Consider the following 15,778-nt stretch of genomic DNA (forward strand, 5'->3'; position numbering starts at 1 on the left):
ATTGGGTTTCTATAATGAAAAAATTTTGCAAACAAAAATGACAAGGAGAAAATTTTGAAAAAAAATAATGATGACACTTATTTTCATCTTGGTTTGCTGTTATATAAGCTACCTCCAATCCATCCACCAAGGTATTTTGCTTTATCACAAGGACTTAATCCACTATAATCAAACTTGATTACAACCATAAAGACTAATCGTCAATGTCTTCTTAAGTAATTCTGACTAAATCCTAGTCACTCAAACAAATACAATCACAAAAATTGAGATACAAAGTGTGTTACAAAATGCTTCTAAGAAAGCAGAATACATAAATGAATTACAAAGAATTTTACACAATATATTTTCTATGAAGTGTATGAACAAAAGTTCCTTGTGTATTTGTTTTTCTTTCTCAAATATTTCACAGTATGCAATATTCATGTAGATGATGTTCTCTTAGTGTTCGCACTATTCCATTCTTCTAAGATTCCTTTATATGGGCAATGAAAAGATTTGTTGGAGGGTAGAAATGGAATACATAAATGTAGTTGTATCCTTGCATAAGAGTCTGTGCAAATGGGATACATAATGGTACAATAGTAAATTCCCTTTCCCACACAATCAGTGTAGTGGAAATAATATTTGATCTTGTACTGTGTACTATTTTCTCACGTAAAACTTTTTGATCTTATCTTCAATTATTCAAGGGGATTCAGATAGAGAGTTGATGAGTCATGCATAGAAGAAGAATCAAAGTCTGTATAAGAGAGTCTTTAGAACTTTGGTCTTCAGAGTCTTGATGCAGTTCATCAGAACCTGGTCTTCAGAGTTTAGTGACACAGTTAATTAGAGTTGTTAAGCGTAAGACTTCAGAGCTTGGCAATGTTAGAGGCTTTTCTTGTCAGATTCATAAAGCTTTGGATGAGAAATTCTTAGAAGCATTGAGTAGAGTAATCTAGATCTTGATTATCTTGTAGAGCACACACCACAGAGTCAAAATTCACTAGGTTCAGAGTCTGATGATGTCACACGTGACTTCGTCAAAGTCATAACTTATATCTAGTATCTGTACAGTTAACAAAACCATTAGGGTACATAATTGTTCTTTATGAATCTATGTATTGTTATCATCAAAACATAAGACCAGATGCAAAACCAAATCTTATTCTTATGTATTGATGATTTATTTAGATATGATGTGGTTGTATAAGTATCTTAATGTTTATGATATTAATAATGTTATTACTTGGACATTGCAGCTATATCATGTTGTACATTCAACATGTCCTAGAAGATGAGTTTATTATATTGTATGTGGTTTGAGTATTTTACCAACCTCTAATTTAATATATTACTTTTCGAATTGAATTAGAAAATAATAATATGAAAAATTAAGTTATGTTAGAAAAAATAACTTACAGTTATCAATATTTTACGAGCCCATTATCTGCGTCTCGCTCTTTGACAATTAGAATTTGGTCCAATACTTCTAACTCTTCAATCAACGCTTCATTTTTTACCAGTTCAATTTGCAAAGTCACTAGTGCTTTGCATAATGAAGTAGTAGTGAAGGAAGTTTTGGTTGAAGAGTTAGAAACATTTAACCAAATTCTAACTGTTAAAAAGAGAAATAAGGATAATGGGTTTAGAAAGCTCGAAAAATATTGATTAATGTAACTTGTTCTTCTAATATAATTTAATTTGTCATATTATTAATTTCTAAATCAGATTGAAAGGTTAAATGTTTATTAAGTAGTTGGTGAAATAAATATTCCACATATGTTATAATAAACTCAAGTATACATATCACAACGGTTGCTAGATATAACCGTGGTGAAATATTGTACGCTAAGTCTTTTAGTACGGTTGTAACTTTCAATCGTGGTGAAATGTTAAAAAATTATCAAATTTTGGCACTAGGTATCGAACTACTGACCTCCACATTTTACTACGGTTTTTTTTAATAACCACAGTTATATGTAACACGCTACTGAGTTTTACTATGGTTTCAAGACTGTGATGGTAAAGCTGACACATACTACCACACCTTACCTTACCACGGTTTATCATCTGTGATATTATCTCTTTTATAACCGTGGTGATATGGCATTTCCATAGTAGTGTAGGTAGCTACCGCATTCTTCAAGACAAAGGGTATGGTATTACACCGGAAAATGGCATATTATATCATAAAGGCAGTCTTGTCTCTATCCGCCTCATAAATGGGTACCTGATAATAGATGGAATATGTGTCCATGAATGATAACAATTTGTATCTGGATGAATTTTCTACAAGTTTATCGATGTTTTGGAGCGGGTATGAATCTTCAAGGCAGGCTCGATTAAGGTCAAAGTAATCGACATATATTTTCCATTTTCCAAAGGCCTTCGTAACTAGAACGACATCAGATAGAAATTCGACGTACCTTACTTTGGAAATAAACATGGCGTCGAGTATGCCATGAAATGTATTCATGGTTTCCTCGACCTTTTTGAAGGATTATCGCCTTCTTCTTTGGGCCACATATTAGGCAGCTAACTCGATATTCAACATCTCGTATGAAGATGTTGTGAAAAGATTGATATTTTCTCTAGGACACTCAATGTGTCGTTTCTTTACCATGGCAGGAAAATCAGTTCCACATTGACTGATCTGTTGGTTTCTCATCAAGTTGTACGACTTTGAAATTTCCATCTAGGATAGTCTTTGAGCTTTTACTTTGGTTTTTGGTGGTGAGGTGAGTTTGTCATCTTGTAGGACTACATCTTCTCGTACATCAAGGTCGATGGTGGTAATGGATGATCTACAAGTCTTATTTCTTTTTTCTCAATGATGAGCTCGATCGCGTGGGGGTTCTTAAGTTATGTTTCGTGTATCAAGCAAGTCCCATATATATGAGCAAGGAGGATAACTGGTTCCCCGAAGTCTTTGTGATACTTCATCTTAAGGTGGACACTAGAATCCACCACATCTAAAAGAGCGAGGAAAGATCTCTTTAAGATGCAATTCTAAACGCTCTTGTAGAGAATCTCCAAGAAATATATGTTCACGGTCCTTTCATCATTCTCTTCTCCGACAGAGACTAGAAATTACACGACTCTGCTAGGGTGAGTGGTGGAGTTGTTGAACGCTAGGAGATTCATCCATTCATATGGTATGTGGTCTCAATCATGTATCCCTAGCTTCGTGAAGACGTTGTCATACATTACATCACAAAACTTATGCCTTCAACAAGGATCCCTGACACCAAATGGTTCACTATCACAGTTGTCACGACCAACAAAAGTGTCACACTAGGAATCCCTTTCACATTCTCGGTGTCTCATAACCCTAAAATATGCCAGTCTTCTTCATGCATTCTGATCACCACTGGTGATTTCGAAGAGTTTTGCGTCAAATACTTTTTGTTTAATTTTCCCTTACTAGATTAACCATCGTCCATCAGAGAGATGACAAGGTAAGAGGGTGGTTTTAAGGTTGATGAACCTATGGTGACTTCCACAGATGAATTAGACATCATCGTCTTCTTACAAGTGAGTTCGTTGTAATGATTTGTTGTAACCTTTGGAATAAGAAGGATATGATAGTGGAAATTTATGAGAATTAAAAGTCGATTCATAGACGACGCCAATGTTCCATTCGAGAACCAAAAATAGTTTGTGATTGAGTGAAATAGGACTCATGCACGATGGAACGAGCTTCTTGTACGATAGAATATGGTGGACCTGCAAGATTAGCACTCAAACGCCTAAATTAGTGACTGAATGAGAAATAATGAGTTTGAGAATGAATTGAATACTTGAGACTTGGCCCGTGAAAAGCTTTATATATGGAAGACAGTTAGAACCTCCACAAACCATTCAACGTTGAATGCAGATGACTTTTCAATTAGATTTGAGGACAATGATTGAGTGTTAGCCTCTTAATTGCGGGACCATTCGATCTTCAACAATCTATCATTCACACGTATGAATTGGATCTTTTTCGTAATTGGACTTCTTTGCATTTGGGTCGGAGACCGACCGAGAACGAATTCTAAATATTTTGAACGTGAGAATAAAAACTATGATGTTTTTCTAATTTGTGAAATTCCAATTTAAATATTTAAATTATAGAAAATCACTCAACTTAGTTCCTACCAAAAGGTCTTTTTTTAAAATATGTCCATTAAATGTTAGGAAAAACTCGTGTTTTTTTTTATTTAAAAATTGGGATGCATAACTCAAAATATGCCTAATTGATTGATTTCTTGAAAAAAATTATAGAAAATGATGAGCAACGTGCTAATAGTTGAGTACTTGAGTGAGAAGTAGCCAATGGAATTGGTGGCACGCCCACTATATGGTAGTAATAGTTGCCGGAGGCCGCAGTCGATCAGATTTTTGTTGCAAATCTCAAAGGCAGACAACTTCAACAGTGTGTGCATCTCTGACACTTTGTTTTTCTACAGTCTTGTCTTTTTATTGCGCATGGTCGCGTGCCTGACTACGTCATCATCTTCCTCATTTTATCATACAAAAACTCCAGTGCAGGTAACTTTTTTCCTACCTTTTTACGATCTCTTTTTCTTTTCATATTTTACTACTGTACTCAAGATTATTGTGAAGCTCCTGTGCCCTTTCGAATTCATCTGTTAGCCTTGTCTTTGAAGGTTAATATGAAAATAAAACAAATGACGAGGAATATTTTCATACTCGAGTATGTGGGGCTGTACTGTAGTGAGTTGGAATGGTGAAAGTGTAATACTAACTGGAGAATGTCCTTGATTACTGTTTAATAATAATAATAATAATAATAATAATAATAATAATAATAATAATAATAATAATAATAATAATAATAATGCTTATAGCTTGACCTATGATCAACAGTATCAACCTCATTCATATGGAGAATAAATCCAACTTTGTATAGTTTGGCTTGAAAATAATTTTTATGTGAATAATCATCTTTCCAAACTTTCTTTTGATAAGTGAAATACTGTAATTCACGTGTTTATAACCAATTATTATGGAGCTATAATCGATTATATCTTTTTTTATAAAGAATTAGAATGTTAGTATAATCAGTTACAATTTATCAATAACCAATTACAATAGAAACATAATGTTTTAATAATCGATTATACTTTGTCGGTAACCGACCTACTCAATGTAATTGTATATATATTCATTGAGTATCTCATTAATGGATTGACCACCATTTTTCACCTTCTATCATTTTCTCTCTTATCACTCTCCACATTAGAGATCACTATCATTGTGGTTCTTTGTTTTAATATTTGACATCAAAGTCTCATTCGATTCATCAAATACTCTCTCTCTCTCTCTCTCTCTCTCTCTCTTCTCTCTCTCTTCGCTCTCTCTCCTCTCTCTCTCTCTCTCTCTCTCTCTCTCTCTCTCTCTCTCTCCTCTCTCTCTCTCTCTCTCTCTCTCTCTCTCTCCTCTCTCTCTCTCTCCTCTCTCTCTCTCTCTCTCTCTCCTCTACTCTCTCTCTCTCTCTCTCTCTCTCTCTCTCTCTCCCCTCTCTCTCTCTCTCTCTCTCTCTCTCTCTCTCTCTCTCTCTCTCTCTCTCTCTCGCTCTCTCTCTCTCTCTCTCTTCTCTCTCTCTCTCTCTTCTCTCTCTCTCTCTCTCTCCTCCTCTCTCCTCTCTCTCTCTCTCTCTCTCTCTCTCTCTCTCTCTCTCTCTCTCTCTCTCTCTCTCTCTCTCTCTCCTCTCTCTCTCTCTCTCTCTCTCTCTCTCTCTCTCTCTCTCTATATAATATATATATATATATATAATATATTATATATATATATATATTATATATATATATATATATTGTGTTTCTTAATCCTTCAACTAGTATTTCTTTTCTTATTAAATCCATCATGCTATACTATTTTTTGTATGACCTGTAATAAATATTATTGTCCTACAATCGTGAGTGAGAGAAACAAATAAGGGATACCTTTCATTGTGCAAAGGGTAGTATCCGAGTAATAAATGAATAGACATTTTGTAGGGAAAACATGCATTAATGGGTGCATGTATATTATGGGTACGTGTCATAATGGTCATGAAGCAGTGGTTGTAAATAAGCGGTAGAGAGTGCTACTTGGATACGAAAATTGAGAGGACTATTAGGATGTTCAGTTTCTATAAATAAATGTAGTGACAATTGCCCAAGATATTTGCAACCTACAAATTATTATTATTTATTTAAATTAAATTTGATTGAATCATGTTAAAGAATCTCACATCTAAGGTTGTTCAAAATTACTAGTATTAACTACAAAAATCGTCTGATTTTATATCTTTAAAAGTAATTTTGAATTAAATTAACTTTAAAATTAACTTTGAGTCAAACTGAAGTTGGATTCGATTTTGCTTCCAATTTTACCTAAATTAATTCATAGTAAACCCTCTGAATTTGGACAAAATGTAATACGATATTGCTCAGTTTTAAATGATTTTATCATATCTTAATTTATTTTAAAGAAATTAAATTTTATTTCTTAGATCGTTTTAATTTTTCACTATTTTATAACTTTAAGAAATTCTTATTTGGTGTTGAATATTTTTATGATTTATTAGGATAATTTATTTAATTTAATACAAAATATACGACCTCTAGAATTTTAAATAGGCTAATGCTAACCTCTACCCCAAAGGCACAAATTAATAATATATTTATAGAAATATTCTTTTGGAATGCATGCATTTGATTTCTTGAAATTTAAAATTTTATTTTATTCCACACAAATTTTTTAATAGTAGTAACCTTAACTTGTGTTTCAGGAACATAAGTTAGCAAGGCCTTTTTAAATAAAGAGAATACTAAATTTTAGCTCTATTTTCATTTTTATTTTAACTTTAAAATATAATTTATTTAAATTTAAAAACAAAATGTTAATAAAAAGGTGCAATTTTTGTTAAGACGACCATAGTTAATTCAAAATTGTGATAACAACATAACTATTATAGTTAAAAAAGAATTATACCTTTTAATTTTAATTGAATATTAGTATCTTTAATATAAATTAATTTAAATTTTTAATTTTTTAAAAATAAAATACCACTAAAAAATAATATGACATTAAATATTTTTATTTAATTGGAAAAAAATATCGATATACAAATAAATTTAAAAATATTAGATTGTTCACACAAATATCGGTTGAAAACCAATAAAAACACATTCCTTTAATGTTGGTGGCAACTTGATAAAACACGTTCATTTGAATATTGATGTTTATCCAATTATACTTCATAATTTATGATTTATGGAAGGTTAATTAAGGAAAAAATATTTTTCATGTTCACATATTTCAATCACTAATTTGTAAAGTTAATAGATATTTGCATATGATGAGAGTACATTTATTTACTTTAATTTTTATTCTATTTTCCTTTTTTTTTTAATTTTCATCAATCCTTGAAACTTTTTTCAACCTTCGCCACTCCTTTTTCTTATGTTTTCTTTTTGGTAAATATCATTAATTAAGATATGAAGAATAAAAACTAGTGTTTTCTCCATTTATTATTATTATTATTTTTATTTTTTTGTTGAGATATAAGAAGATTCGAGCTCAAGGAGATAAGAAACTAAAAACTAGTTACACGATGGTGACACATGTCTATAAGATTTGAGAGAAAATCAAATTCATTTTTAAAGGATAAACATAGTTGAAGATCTGACTCAGGTGTAAAATCTAAATTCGTCTATGTGTTAACACACTTATTTGATCCATAGTATATGTGGCTAATATAAATCTCCCAATCCTAGTCAATCAATGGCTTAATTATGTGAAGAAGACCTTAATCAGTTCCCATTTGAATGGAAATTGTCGAGAGAGTTGTGAACACTTCCTTACTATCAATATGTAGTTCCATTTTTCTATGACATTTATCAAACACTTGCTTCAAGCCTTCAACGACACCCCAAAATTCCGCAACCATTGTATTGCAAATGCCTATATATTTTGAGAAATCACCTCTTCAGGCTCCATTGTTATCTTTAATTAAATCTCCACAACCTGTTTAACCCATATGTCTGTGTTGAGCCTAATCCACTCATATTTTGGTAGTGTGCATTTAATTTGTTGCATATGACCCGGCCTACTCGTGGACTTCTCCCAGAATCTTATACTCAAATCACTTTTCCTAGCATTTTGGCTTGTACTTGTCAAAAAGTACACGGTGTGCGTGTTACCTCTGTAAGGGAAGAGGGACTCAGAAGCCTTTGTAGGTGTATTATAATTTGGGTAGTGAGGGCTTGCTCTTGATGGCAAGAATCCATGTATGGTGGTTTTTGAGGCTGTTTAAGGGATCAACTCAAGTGAGGTGAGAGGCATTGTTAAAGGTCTATACTACTCTCCCTAACAAGACCATATACTATTTAATTGTGTCCATTATTATTATTATTATTATTATTATTATTATTATTATTATTATTATTATTATTATTATTATTATTTCAACATAGTGTTAGAAAAATAAGGACATTCATTCTTTCATAAAAATTCAATAATAAAATTAGTTAATCAACACATACCTCCTTTAGTGCACTTAGTTGTTGTGAAAAAGTCATCTGAATCTCTATTTGGAACTTTTCCATTTGTTCCTTTTGAATCTTTTCAATCTCCTCCAATTTGTTTTCAAACTCATTTTCAATCTCTTCTCTATTTTTTTCTATTTTCTACTATGAAATTCTGGTAAGTAGATATCAGATGTCATAAGAGATGTTGAGACACTGATATCTGATCAATACACAATAACAAGATAACTTACATATAGGGGAACATAAAATAACTGAACACACAAAGTTGTTAACCCGGTTCAGTGTACAACACCACCTACATCTAGGGGCTAACAAGCCAGGGAGGAATTCACTAAAGAGTATCAGTTTTTAAACCTTTTGCAAACTATTTGCAATTTACAGTCTACACCCTAATCACTACCCGTTCTTAAGTTCTACCTAAGACACTCCTAGGTGTGAGACCCTTCTCACTTCCCTTTCAATCACAACAGTGACACTTCAAACAATTACAAGAAATTCTGAAGTCACACTCCACAAACACACAATCACTCAATTCTTAAAAGCTTATGAGTGCTTGACAATCCTTACAATCAAGAAAAACAGTCCTACTCATATATCACTATGATATTTGAGAGACTAACAAATAACACGTACACTCAAACCCTAACACCACACTACTATTTTTTTTATTCTTCAATTAGGTTTGAGACATTCTATATACAACCATAGAATGAACTGGATTTGGGCCTTGTACACGAAGTGAACCAGCTACACAACATTAGGTTACCAATCAAAAGTTTCCTAAAATGTCTCAACATTTAGAAAATTGAATATGTTTAAAATCAATTAGAATCTTTGATTCCTCAATCACGAACGCCACATGAGATTACTTAATATTCTTAGAATATTATGCAATCAGTTAAACAATCAAACATTACCAAGAGTAAAACCTGTTTTAGACAAGATGTCGAATCCACATGTTAGGACATCTTGTTCAACATGTTGCAGCTAAGTTAGTTTTACCAAAATTACTGCCAATAAAAAATACAAAGAGTTAACAATCTCTCCCTTTGGCAGATTTGGGATAAAACAACCAAATACACCTCACACACCTGCACCACAGTCCAGAATAACTATATAGGTTTGAAAAACAGATCAATATTAAACACACATATTATAGAGGTAATCGAGCACCCACACCAGTCAGAGTCTGTAGTCCCCCTGTTTCAGATAACCAGGACTCCCTTCAAGGGTTCCTCCATAGAAAACAAGATCTATTTAGAAACACACAACAAAGGTATATGCCGCAGAAAATAACTTCACTCAAAAGACTTCCTTAGTCAAGTTGATGTCAGAACATTAAGTTTGACATTGCAACACATCAGCCCAGAAAGTTCCAGACCTGTAACTCCTTCCTCGTTAAGCACGACCAGGTAGTATTAAGGTTAATGGTTAGCACACACAGACAATACTCCCCTTATTGAGCCATAATATGACAAAGGTAAGCATCTAGCCAAAAACAAATAAAACCACATTCATAAAGTTAATGATCACACATAAGGGGGCACCTAAGGGTGCATAATATCCTGGTTACAAACTATAAAACATAATCAAATACAGAAGAAAATAAGACTGCAATCATATATCTTCCTGACTATCTCAGTCAGCTGTTGCAAACTCTTCTCCTTTATCTTCTTTCTCTTTATCGACATCATTCTCACCAGCATAGTCCTCATCATTAGTTCCTTCATTGCAATCATCACCCTGTACAACTTTCATCTTCTCTTCTTCCATCATAGCCTTCACCAATGTCTCAAGTTTAATTTTTGTTGCAGTGCTAGATCTAATGGAACCCTCCAACTCTTTACAAGTTTCCTTCAGCTGAGCAATGACACTCTTCTTGGAGGTGGCAGGGCCAGGTGTCTGAGAAGATGTCATAACAATGTCTGGGACATGAGTTCCTACAAAGAGTTTGTAGTGGAGTGATAAGGGAGAATTTTTGTTCTTCACATTGTCAATGGGAAGCAAAATACCAGGATGTTGATTTAGGATGATTCCACAAATGAGTGATGGAAAGCATATGGGCATTTTTACAGTAGTAGAGAAGGCTTATTTCAACACTTGTTCAAAGATGTATTTTCCAAAGTCAAATGCTCTTCTTTTTCCAACAACATAAATAAGTTTCCTAAGACCAGTAGAGATGGTTGAGGTGTGATTAGTGGGTACCCAGTTTGCAATCCCAATCCTATGAAGGATGACATATTTGACGCTCAACTTACCAACAGACAACTTCCCTTTGTTTGGCCAATGTCTAACCTGATTGGTTGTGATCACTTTGCACACCTGATCACGAGTAACCTCTATCTCAGCCTGAGGTACCTCTGTTCTTCCTAGAAATTTATTGATCACAGGTGGAGAGAATGTCACAATATTTCCTCTCACATACACCTTTCCATAGCCAACACTCTTTGCATCATCACATCTATCAAGCATAGTCACCACAAACTCCTTGACTAAGATTTCATAGCAAGAGCCAAATTGTGTGACAATATTCATCAACCCAATAACTTCTATAAGTTCTACGACCTCCTTACCCAATTACCTTTCTAGGGCTACCCTCCTCTGAATGACATACTTCCACCATGGGCATAGCAACATGAGGCTTCTTGTTAGCAGATCTTTTACAGGAGTTATGTCCTAGACATCCTTTTCGACATCAAACTAGGATTCACTAGAAGAGACAACTTTTATCTTTCTAGTAGGGGTAACAACTTTACTCCATGATCTAGTAGGCCCAACATGATATTTTCCTATGGAGCTTCTAGAAGGAGTACCTTTCAAACCACCCGATTTTCTCTTCACTTCTCTGGAGGGAGAACCTTCAAATACCATTGCCTTTCCTTTACATCTCTGCAGTCTCTTGGCAATACTAGGAGTTAGTTCTTCAACATTGACATCAAGGTCAGCTTTCTTTTTACTTCTTCTCTCACGAGTAGCATGTTCAGGAATGCTTTCCTCAACTTTTTCACTAGAGTCATTGTCAGGGCTATATTCTTTTGCCAAAGATGTGTGAACATCTGGCAAAACATCTGAGTTTACTGATCGGTCTCCAATTTTACTTGTTTTCTGACACTCATTCAGCATAAGTTCACGAAGTCGGTAACACATTATTTTACCTGTTCATGTTATTTTGTTTAGTAAATTAGATGTTTGCATTTCCATTCTGTTTTGATTATCATCTTCTGTTTTTGTCAATATACTCCATTTTATGCCTCCTTGTGGTAGTTTGATTGGTTTCAGGTGTAAACAAGAATACCCAAAGACTCATCAAGGGAATCGGGTGTTCCGGGCTCGTCGAAAGAAGAAGTTTTGAAGGTATAGTAGCCCTGACATATCCACCCATGTTGCCTGACACGACCCATGTCAGGGGAAGGAAGCCAGCATGCTAAAACAGGGAGTTGACAGGGGTGCCCGTGTCAGCAGCCCTGGCAGGGGGCGTGTTGGAGAATTTGATCAATAAGCCAACACGGCCGGCCATGTTGCCTGACATGGCTAGTGTTGGCTTGGACGCCTCATCTTCTAGTTTTTCCAATTTTCTGGCATTGCTGATTCCGGAGGGCATTTTGGACATTTGCTACATCAAATATGTGATCAGTAACTATTTAGGAGACTTTTGGAGACAGAGAACGGGGAATTTTTACACGATAAAGAATTGGTACGATTGAGATTAGAACGATCAAGGGTTGCGGAGAACGGAGGTCCTTCAAGAGCAGATGCGGTTGAAGATCAACAGAATCCTCTTATTCTTGTAATGTATAAATTAAATATTGTATCTTATTTGAATAATATGAGTGGCTACACCCCCCAATGCTAGGGGGGGGGGGGGGAGGTTCCTGAATTGATCGTGTAATGACTATGAATTGATAATTTCCTTAATATTATGTTTGTTTGTCAATTTCATTGTGCAATGTTTTTAATGGTTTCATTATCAGAAAAATAAGGATTGTTATATGGTTAACAATTTGCGGGATTGCAATTGTTAAGGTTTTTTCACAGTGAAACTGTAGTAGATATAACCTAGGACTAGGGATACCCTATGGTTATCGGTTATATCTTGTTATTTCAAAAGGCTTGGTTTCATTTTAATCGCCTAAGAACTTAGAGGTTAGAATGAATCACCAAAGGTTTCCCTCTAAGGTTTTAGGAGGAAACAATTTTAAGATATGGTAATTGCAATTTTGAACTGTTTAAGGAGATATACATTCAAGGTCATTGCAGGAGATATTCATACACCACCCTTGGCATAATATTATAAATTGTGTAAAAGATTTACTCTGTTACATTTCTCATTCCATTATATAGTGACTTATTACAAACCCTCAATTATTTGTTTTGTTCAATTGAATCATAATTTAAACTCATGTTGTTGCGTAGTCCTTGAGATCGATATTTGGGAAACATCCCTATTATTACTACATTGGTAAAATAGTACACTTGCTATTTTTTCGATCAACTTTTTGGCACCGTTGTCGGGGACTGCCAAATATAAAGTTTAAATTATTTCAATTGAAATTTTGTTGCACTGCAACTAAAATTTATTTTTTCATTATTTTAATCATTTATTTCAATCAATATCAACTCATTTGTGTCTAATATTTGTGTGCGAGGTAAGGCCTCAGCTGATTTTCCTTTTGACGCAGAAATCGAAAGCACTTTGCGGGCAAGACTCAGATAAGCTCGATAGGCAAGACTAGAATCAAAAGAAGAACAACCTTCCATTCATCCAGGTTCAGATTCAGGTTCAGAGAGAGAGAGATCGAAATAATGGGGGAGAACCCACCACCACCAGAAAGACTGTTGGGTAACTAAGGAGGCGCAAATGCACCAACCGACAGATTAACAATTGTCAACCAACCAGTGAATGTGGCTAATTTCCAGTTACATCCTAGTACTATTAATCAACTTGAAAGGAAGCATTTCACTGGAAAGGTAAACGAAGATGCAAACAAGCATTTGCAGAGGTTTCTGACCATGAGCAACACTCTAAAAATTGATGGTCACACCGAAGAAGTTGAGAATGTTCCCGTTCACCTTAGTGGAAGAAGTCGAAGAATGGTTCTATTTTCTCCCAGCCGGTAGCATTACATCTTGGGAAGAGATGGAAAATGCCTTCCTGAATGAGTATTTTCCAGTGTCGGTTTTTCTGAGGAAGAGGTATGAAATACTGAATTTTAAGCAGAAGGATGGGGAATCCTTGGGAGATGCCTACAAGAGATTCAAGAGAGTCTTGGTAGCCTGCCCAACTCATAATATGGATCCAATATAACATATGCAGATGTTTCTGAATGGTATCAAAATAAAGACCAAACAGTTGATTGATACCATAACCGGTGGCTCTACGAATTTCTCAACAGCCACTGGTATCAAAAAGATCATTGAAGCTATTGCTGCTAATGAGCACTTGGAGCTGTACGACAGATGTGTAAGTAAATCGGAAGGGGTTATCGATTTAAAGCTGGAAACCAATAAAATCCGTATCAAAGATACTATAGCTGCTGAAGTTGAGAAGAAGCTGAAGGCGATGAATATAGGTACCCAACAGGTGGCACAAGTCCAACCTGCTCCTATTGTCTGTTATGAGATTTATAATGGTCGGCACCAAACGGTGTATTGTTTTGCCACTCCTCAATAAATTGAGGAAATCAAATTTTTGAAGCAGAATAATCCCTATTCTAACACATACAATCCGGGTTGGAAGAATCATCCCAATTTCTCATGGAAAGACCAGAAAGGGAACACTCCTCAACAAGGTCAATACCAAATTAAATATCAACTACAACAGCAACAACAAGCCCCTAAGAAAGCTGATTGGGAGATTGCCATTGAAAGAATGGCAACTCATAATGTTCAATTCCAAGAAGAAACCCGAAACAATCAGAAAAACACCACCGCATCCATAAAAAATCTTGAAGTCCAAATGGGTCAAATAGCACAACAATTAACCTTGATTTCTCAAGCACAAGGTGCTCTACCTAGTGCAACTGTGACGAATCCTAGAGAGCATAATAATGTGAGCACTCTAACAACAAGAAGCGGTAAATCTCATGAAGTACTTGAGGAGACAGCTGAAGAGGAAGTTCAATTGAATGAAGTGGATCTTGAGATCAAAGAAAATGAAGTTGTGAGGGAAGAATTGGTTGCACCGAAACAAGTGGTGAAAGAAAAAATCACTGAGCCTAAGCCGGTCATTAAGTTTCCTTTTCCCACCAGAAATAAGAAAAAGGGGCAACATGAGAATTTTTTTGAGAATTTCCTAGAGTTGTTCAAGAAGCTAGAAATTAACATTCCGCTTTTGGAAGCACTTGAACAAATGCCTACTTATGCCAAGTTCGTGAAGGACATCATTTCTAAGAGGCATACCGTCGACACCAACCCGATTATTCTAACCGAAACATGTAGTGCTATTTTTCAGGGTATGAAGATCCAAATGAAGAAGAAAGATCGAGGAGTGGTCACTATTCTGTGTACCATCGGAGATAGGTCATTCAAAAAGGCTCTTATTGATCTAGGAGAAAGTGTGAGTCTCATGCCATTATCCATTTACAAGAAGCTGGGTATAGGGCTGTGCAAGATACCAGAATGACACTCCAATTCGCCGATCATTCGGTTAAGAAACCTTATGGTATTGTTGAATATGTTCTAGTGAAAATTGACAAGTTTGTATTCCTGGTGGATTTTGTGATTCTAGAAATGCCTGAAGATGAAGAGATTCCTCTCATCCTTGGGAGACCCTTTCTAGAGACGGGAAGATGCTTGATCAACATAGAATAAGGGACTATGACTTTGAAGGTTTATAATGAGGAATTAAAGATTGATGTTCGAAACACCATGAAATATAAATATGATATTTACACCAGTCATACTATAGAGGTTCTAGATCAAGTGATTATGTATGATAGTCCTTTGAATGCACCGCAATTGCCTTTGGAAAGAGTGTCGAGTATGTCTATTTTTGGCGGTGATAAAGAAGTGGACAATGGGGAATCTGAAGTGCTGGCCATGATGGACACAAAACCCCCTTGGAAAGGATCTCGACCACACCGGTGGGGAGATTTACGATTACCTCAAACCATTGAGGAGAATAAAGAGTCCAAGAAGGGAACGGAGTTGAAACAACTTCGTGAGAATCTCAAATATGTCTTTCTCGATTCTGAAGGTAAATGGCCAACTATAATAAATTCGAGCCTCAAGAATATCCAAGAAGAGAAGCTCAT

General features: G+C 35.0%; 1 protein-coding gene across 1 annotated transcript; it reads left to right on the top strand.

Annotated features, from left to right (window-relative positions):
* The first annotated feature begins 14,481 nt into the window (after positions 1-14,481).
* Positions 14,482-15,147, top strand: LOC127096173 (uncharacterized). The gene has a single exon (XM_051034782.1). The coding sequence runs from the start codon at positions 14,482-14,484 to the stop codon at positions 15,145-15,147; it is 666 nt and encodes a 221-aa protein (XP_050890739.1).
* The last annotated feature ends 631 nt before the right edge of the window (positions 15,148-15,778 follow it).

Source organism: Lathyrus oleraceus, chromosome 6, assembly GCF_024323335.1.
Source record: "Lathyrus oleraceus cultivar Zhongwan6 chromosome 6, CAAS_Psat_ZW6_1.0, whole genome shotgun sequence".
Lineage (NCBI taxonomy): Eukaryota > Viridiplantae > Streptophyta > Magnoliopsida > Fabales > Fabaceae > Lathyrus > Lathyrus oleraceus.

Bases quoted from the DNA above. Each gene is read 5' to 3' on its own strand.
- LOC127096173 (XM_051034782.1), top strand. From the start codon at position 14,482: ATGGGTCAAATAGCACAACAATTAACCTTGATTTCTCAAGCACAAGGT.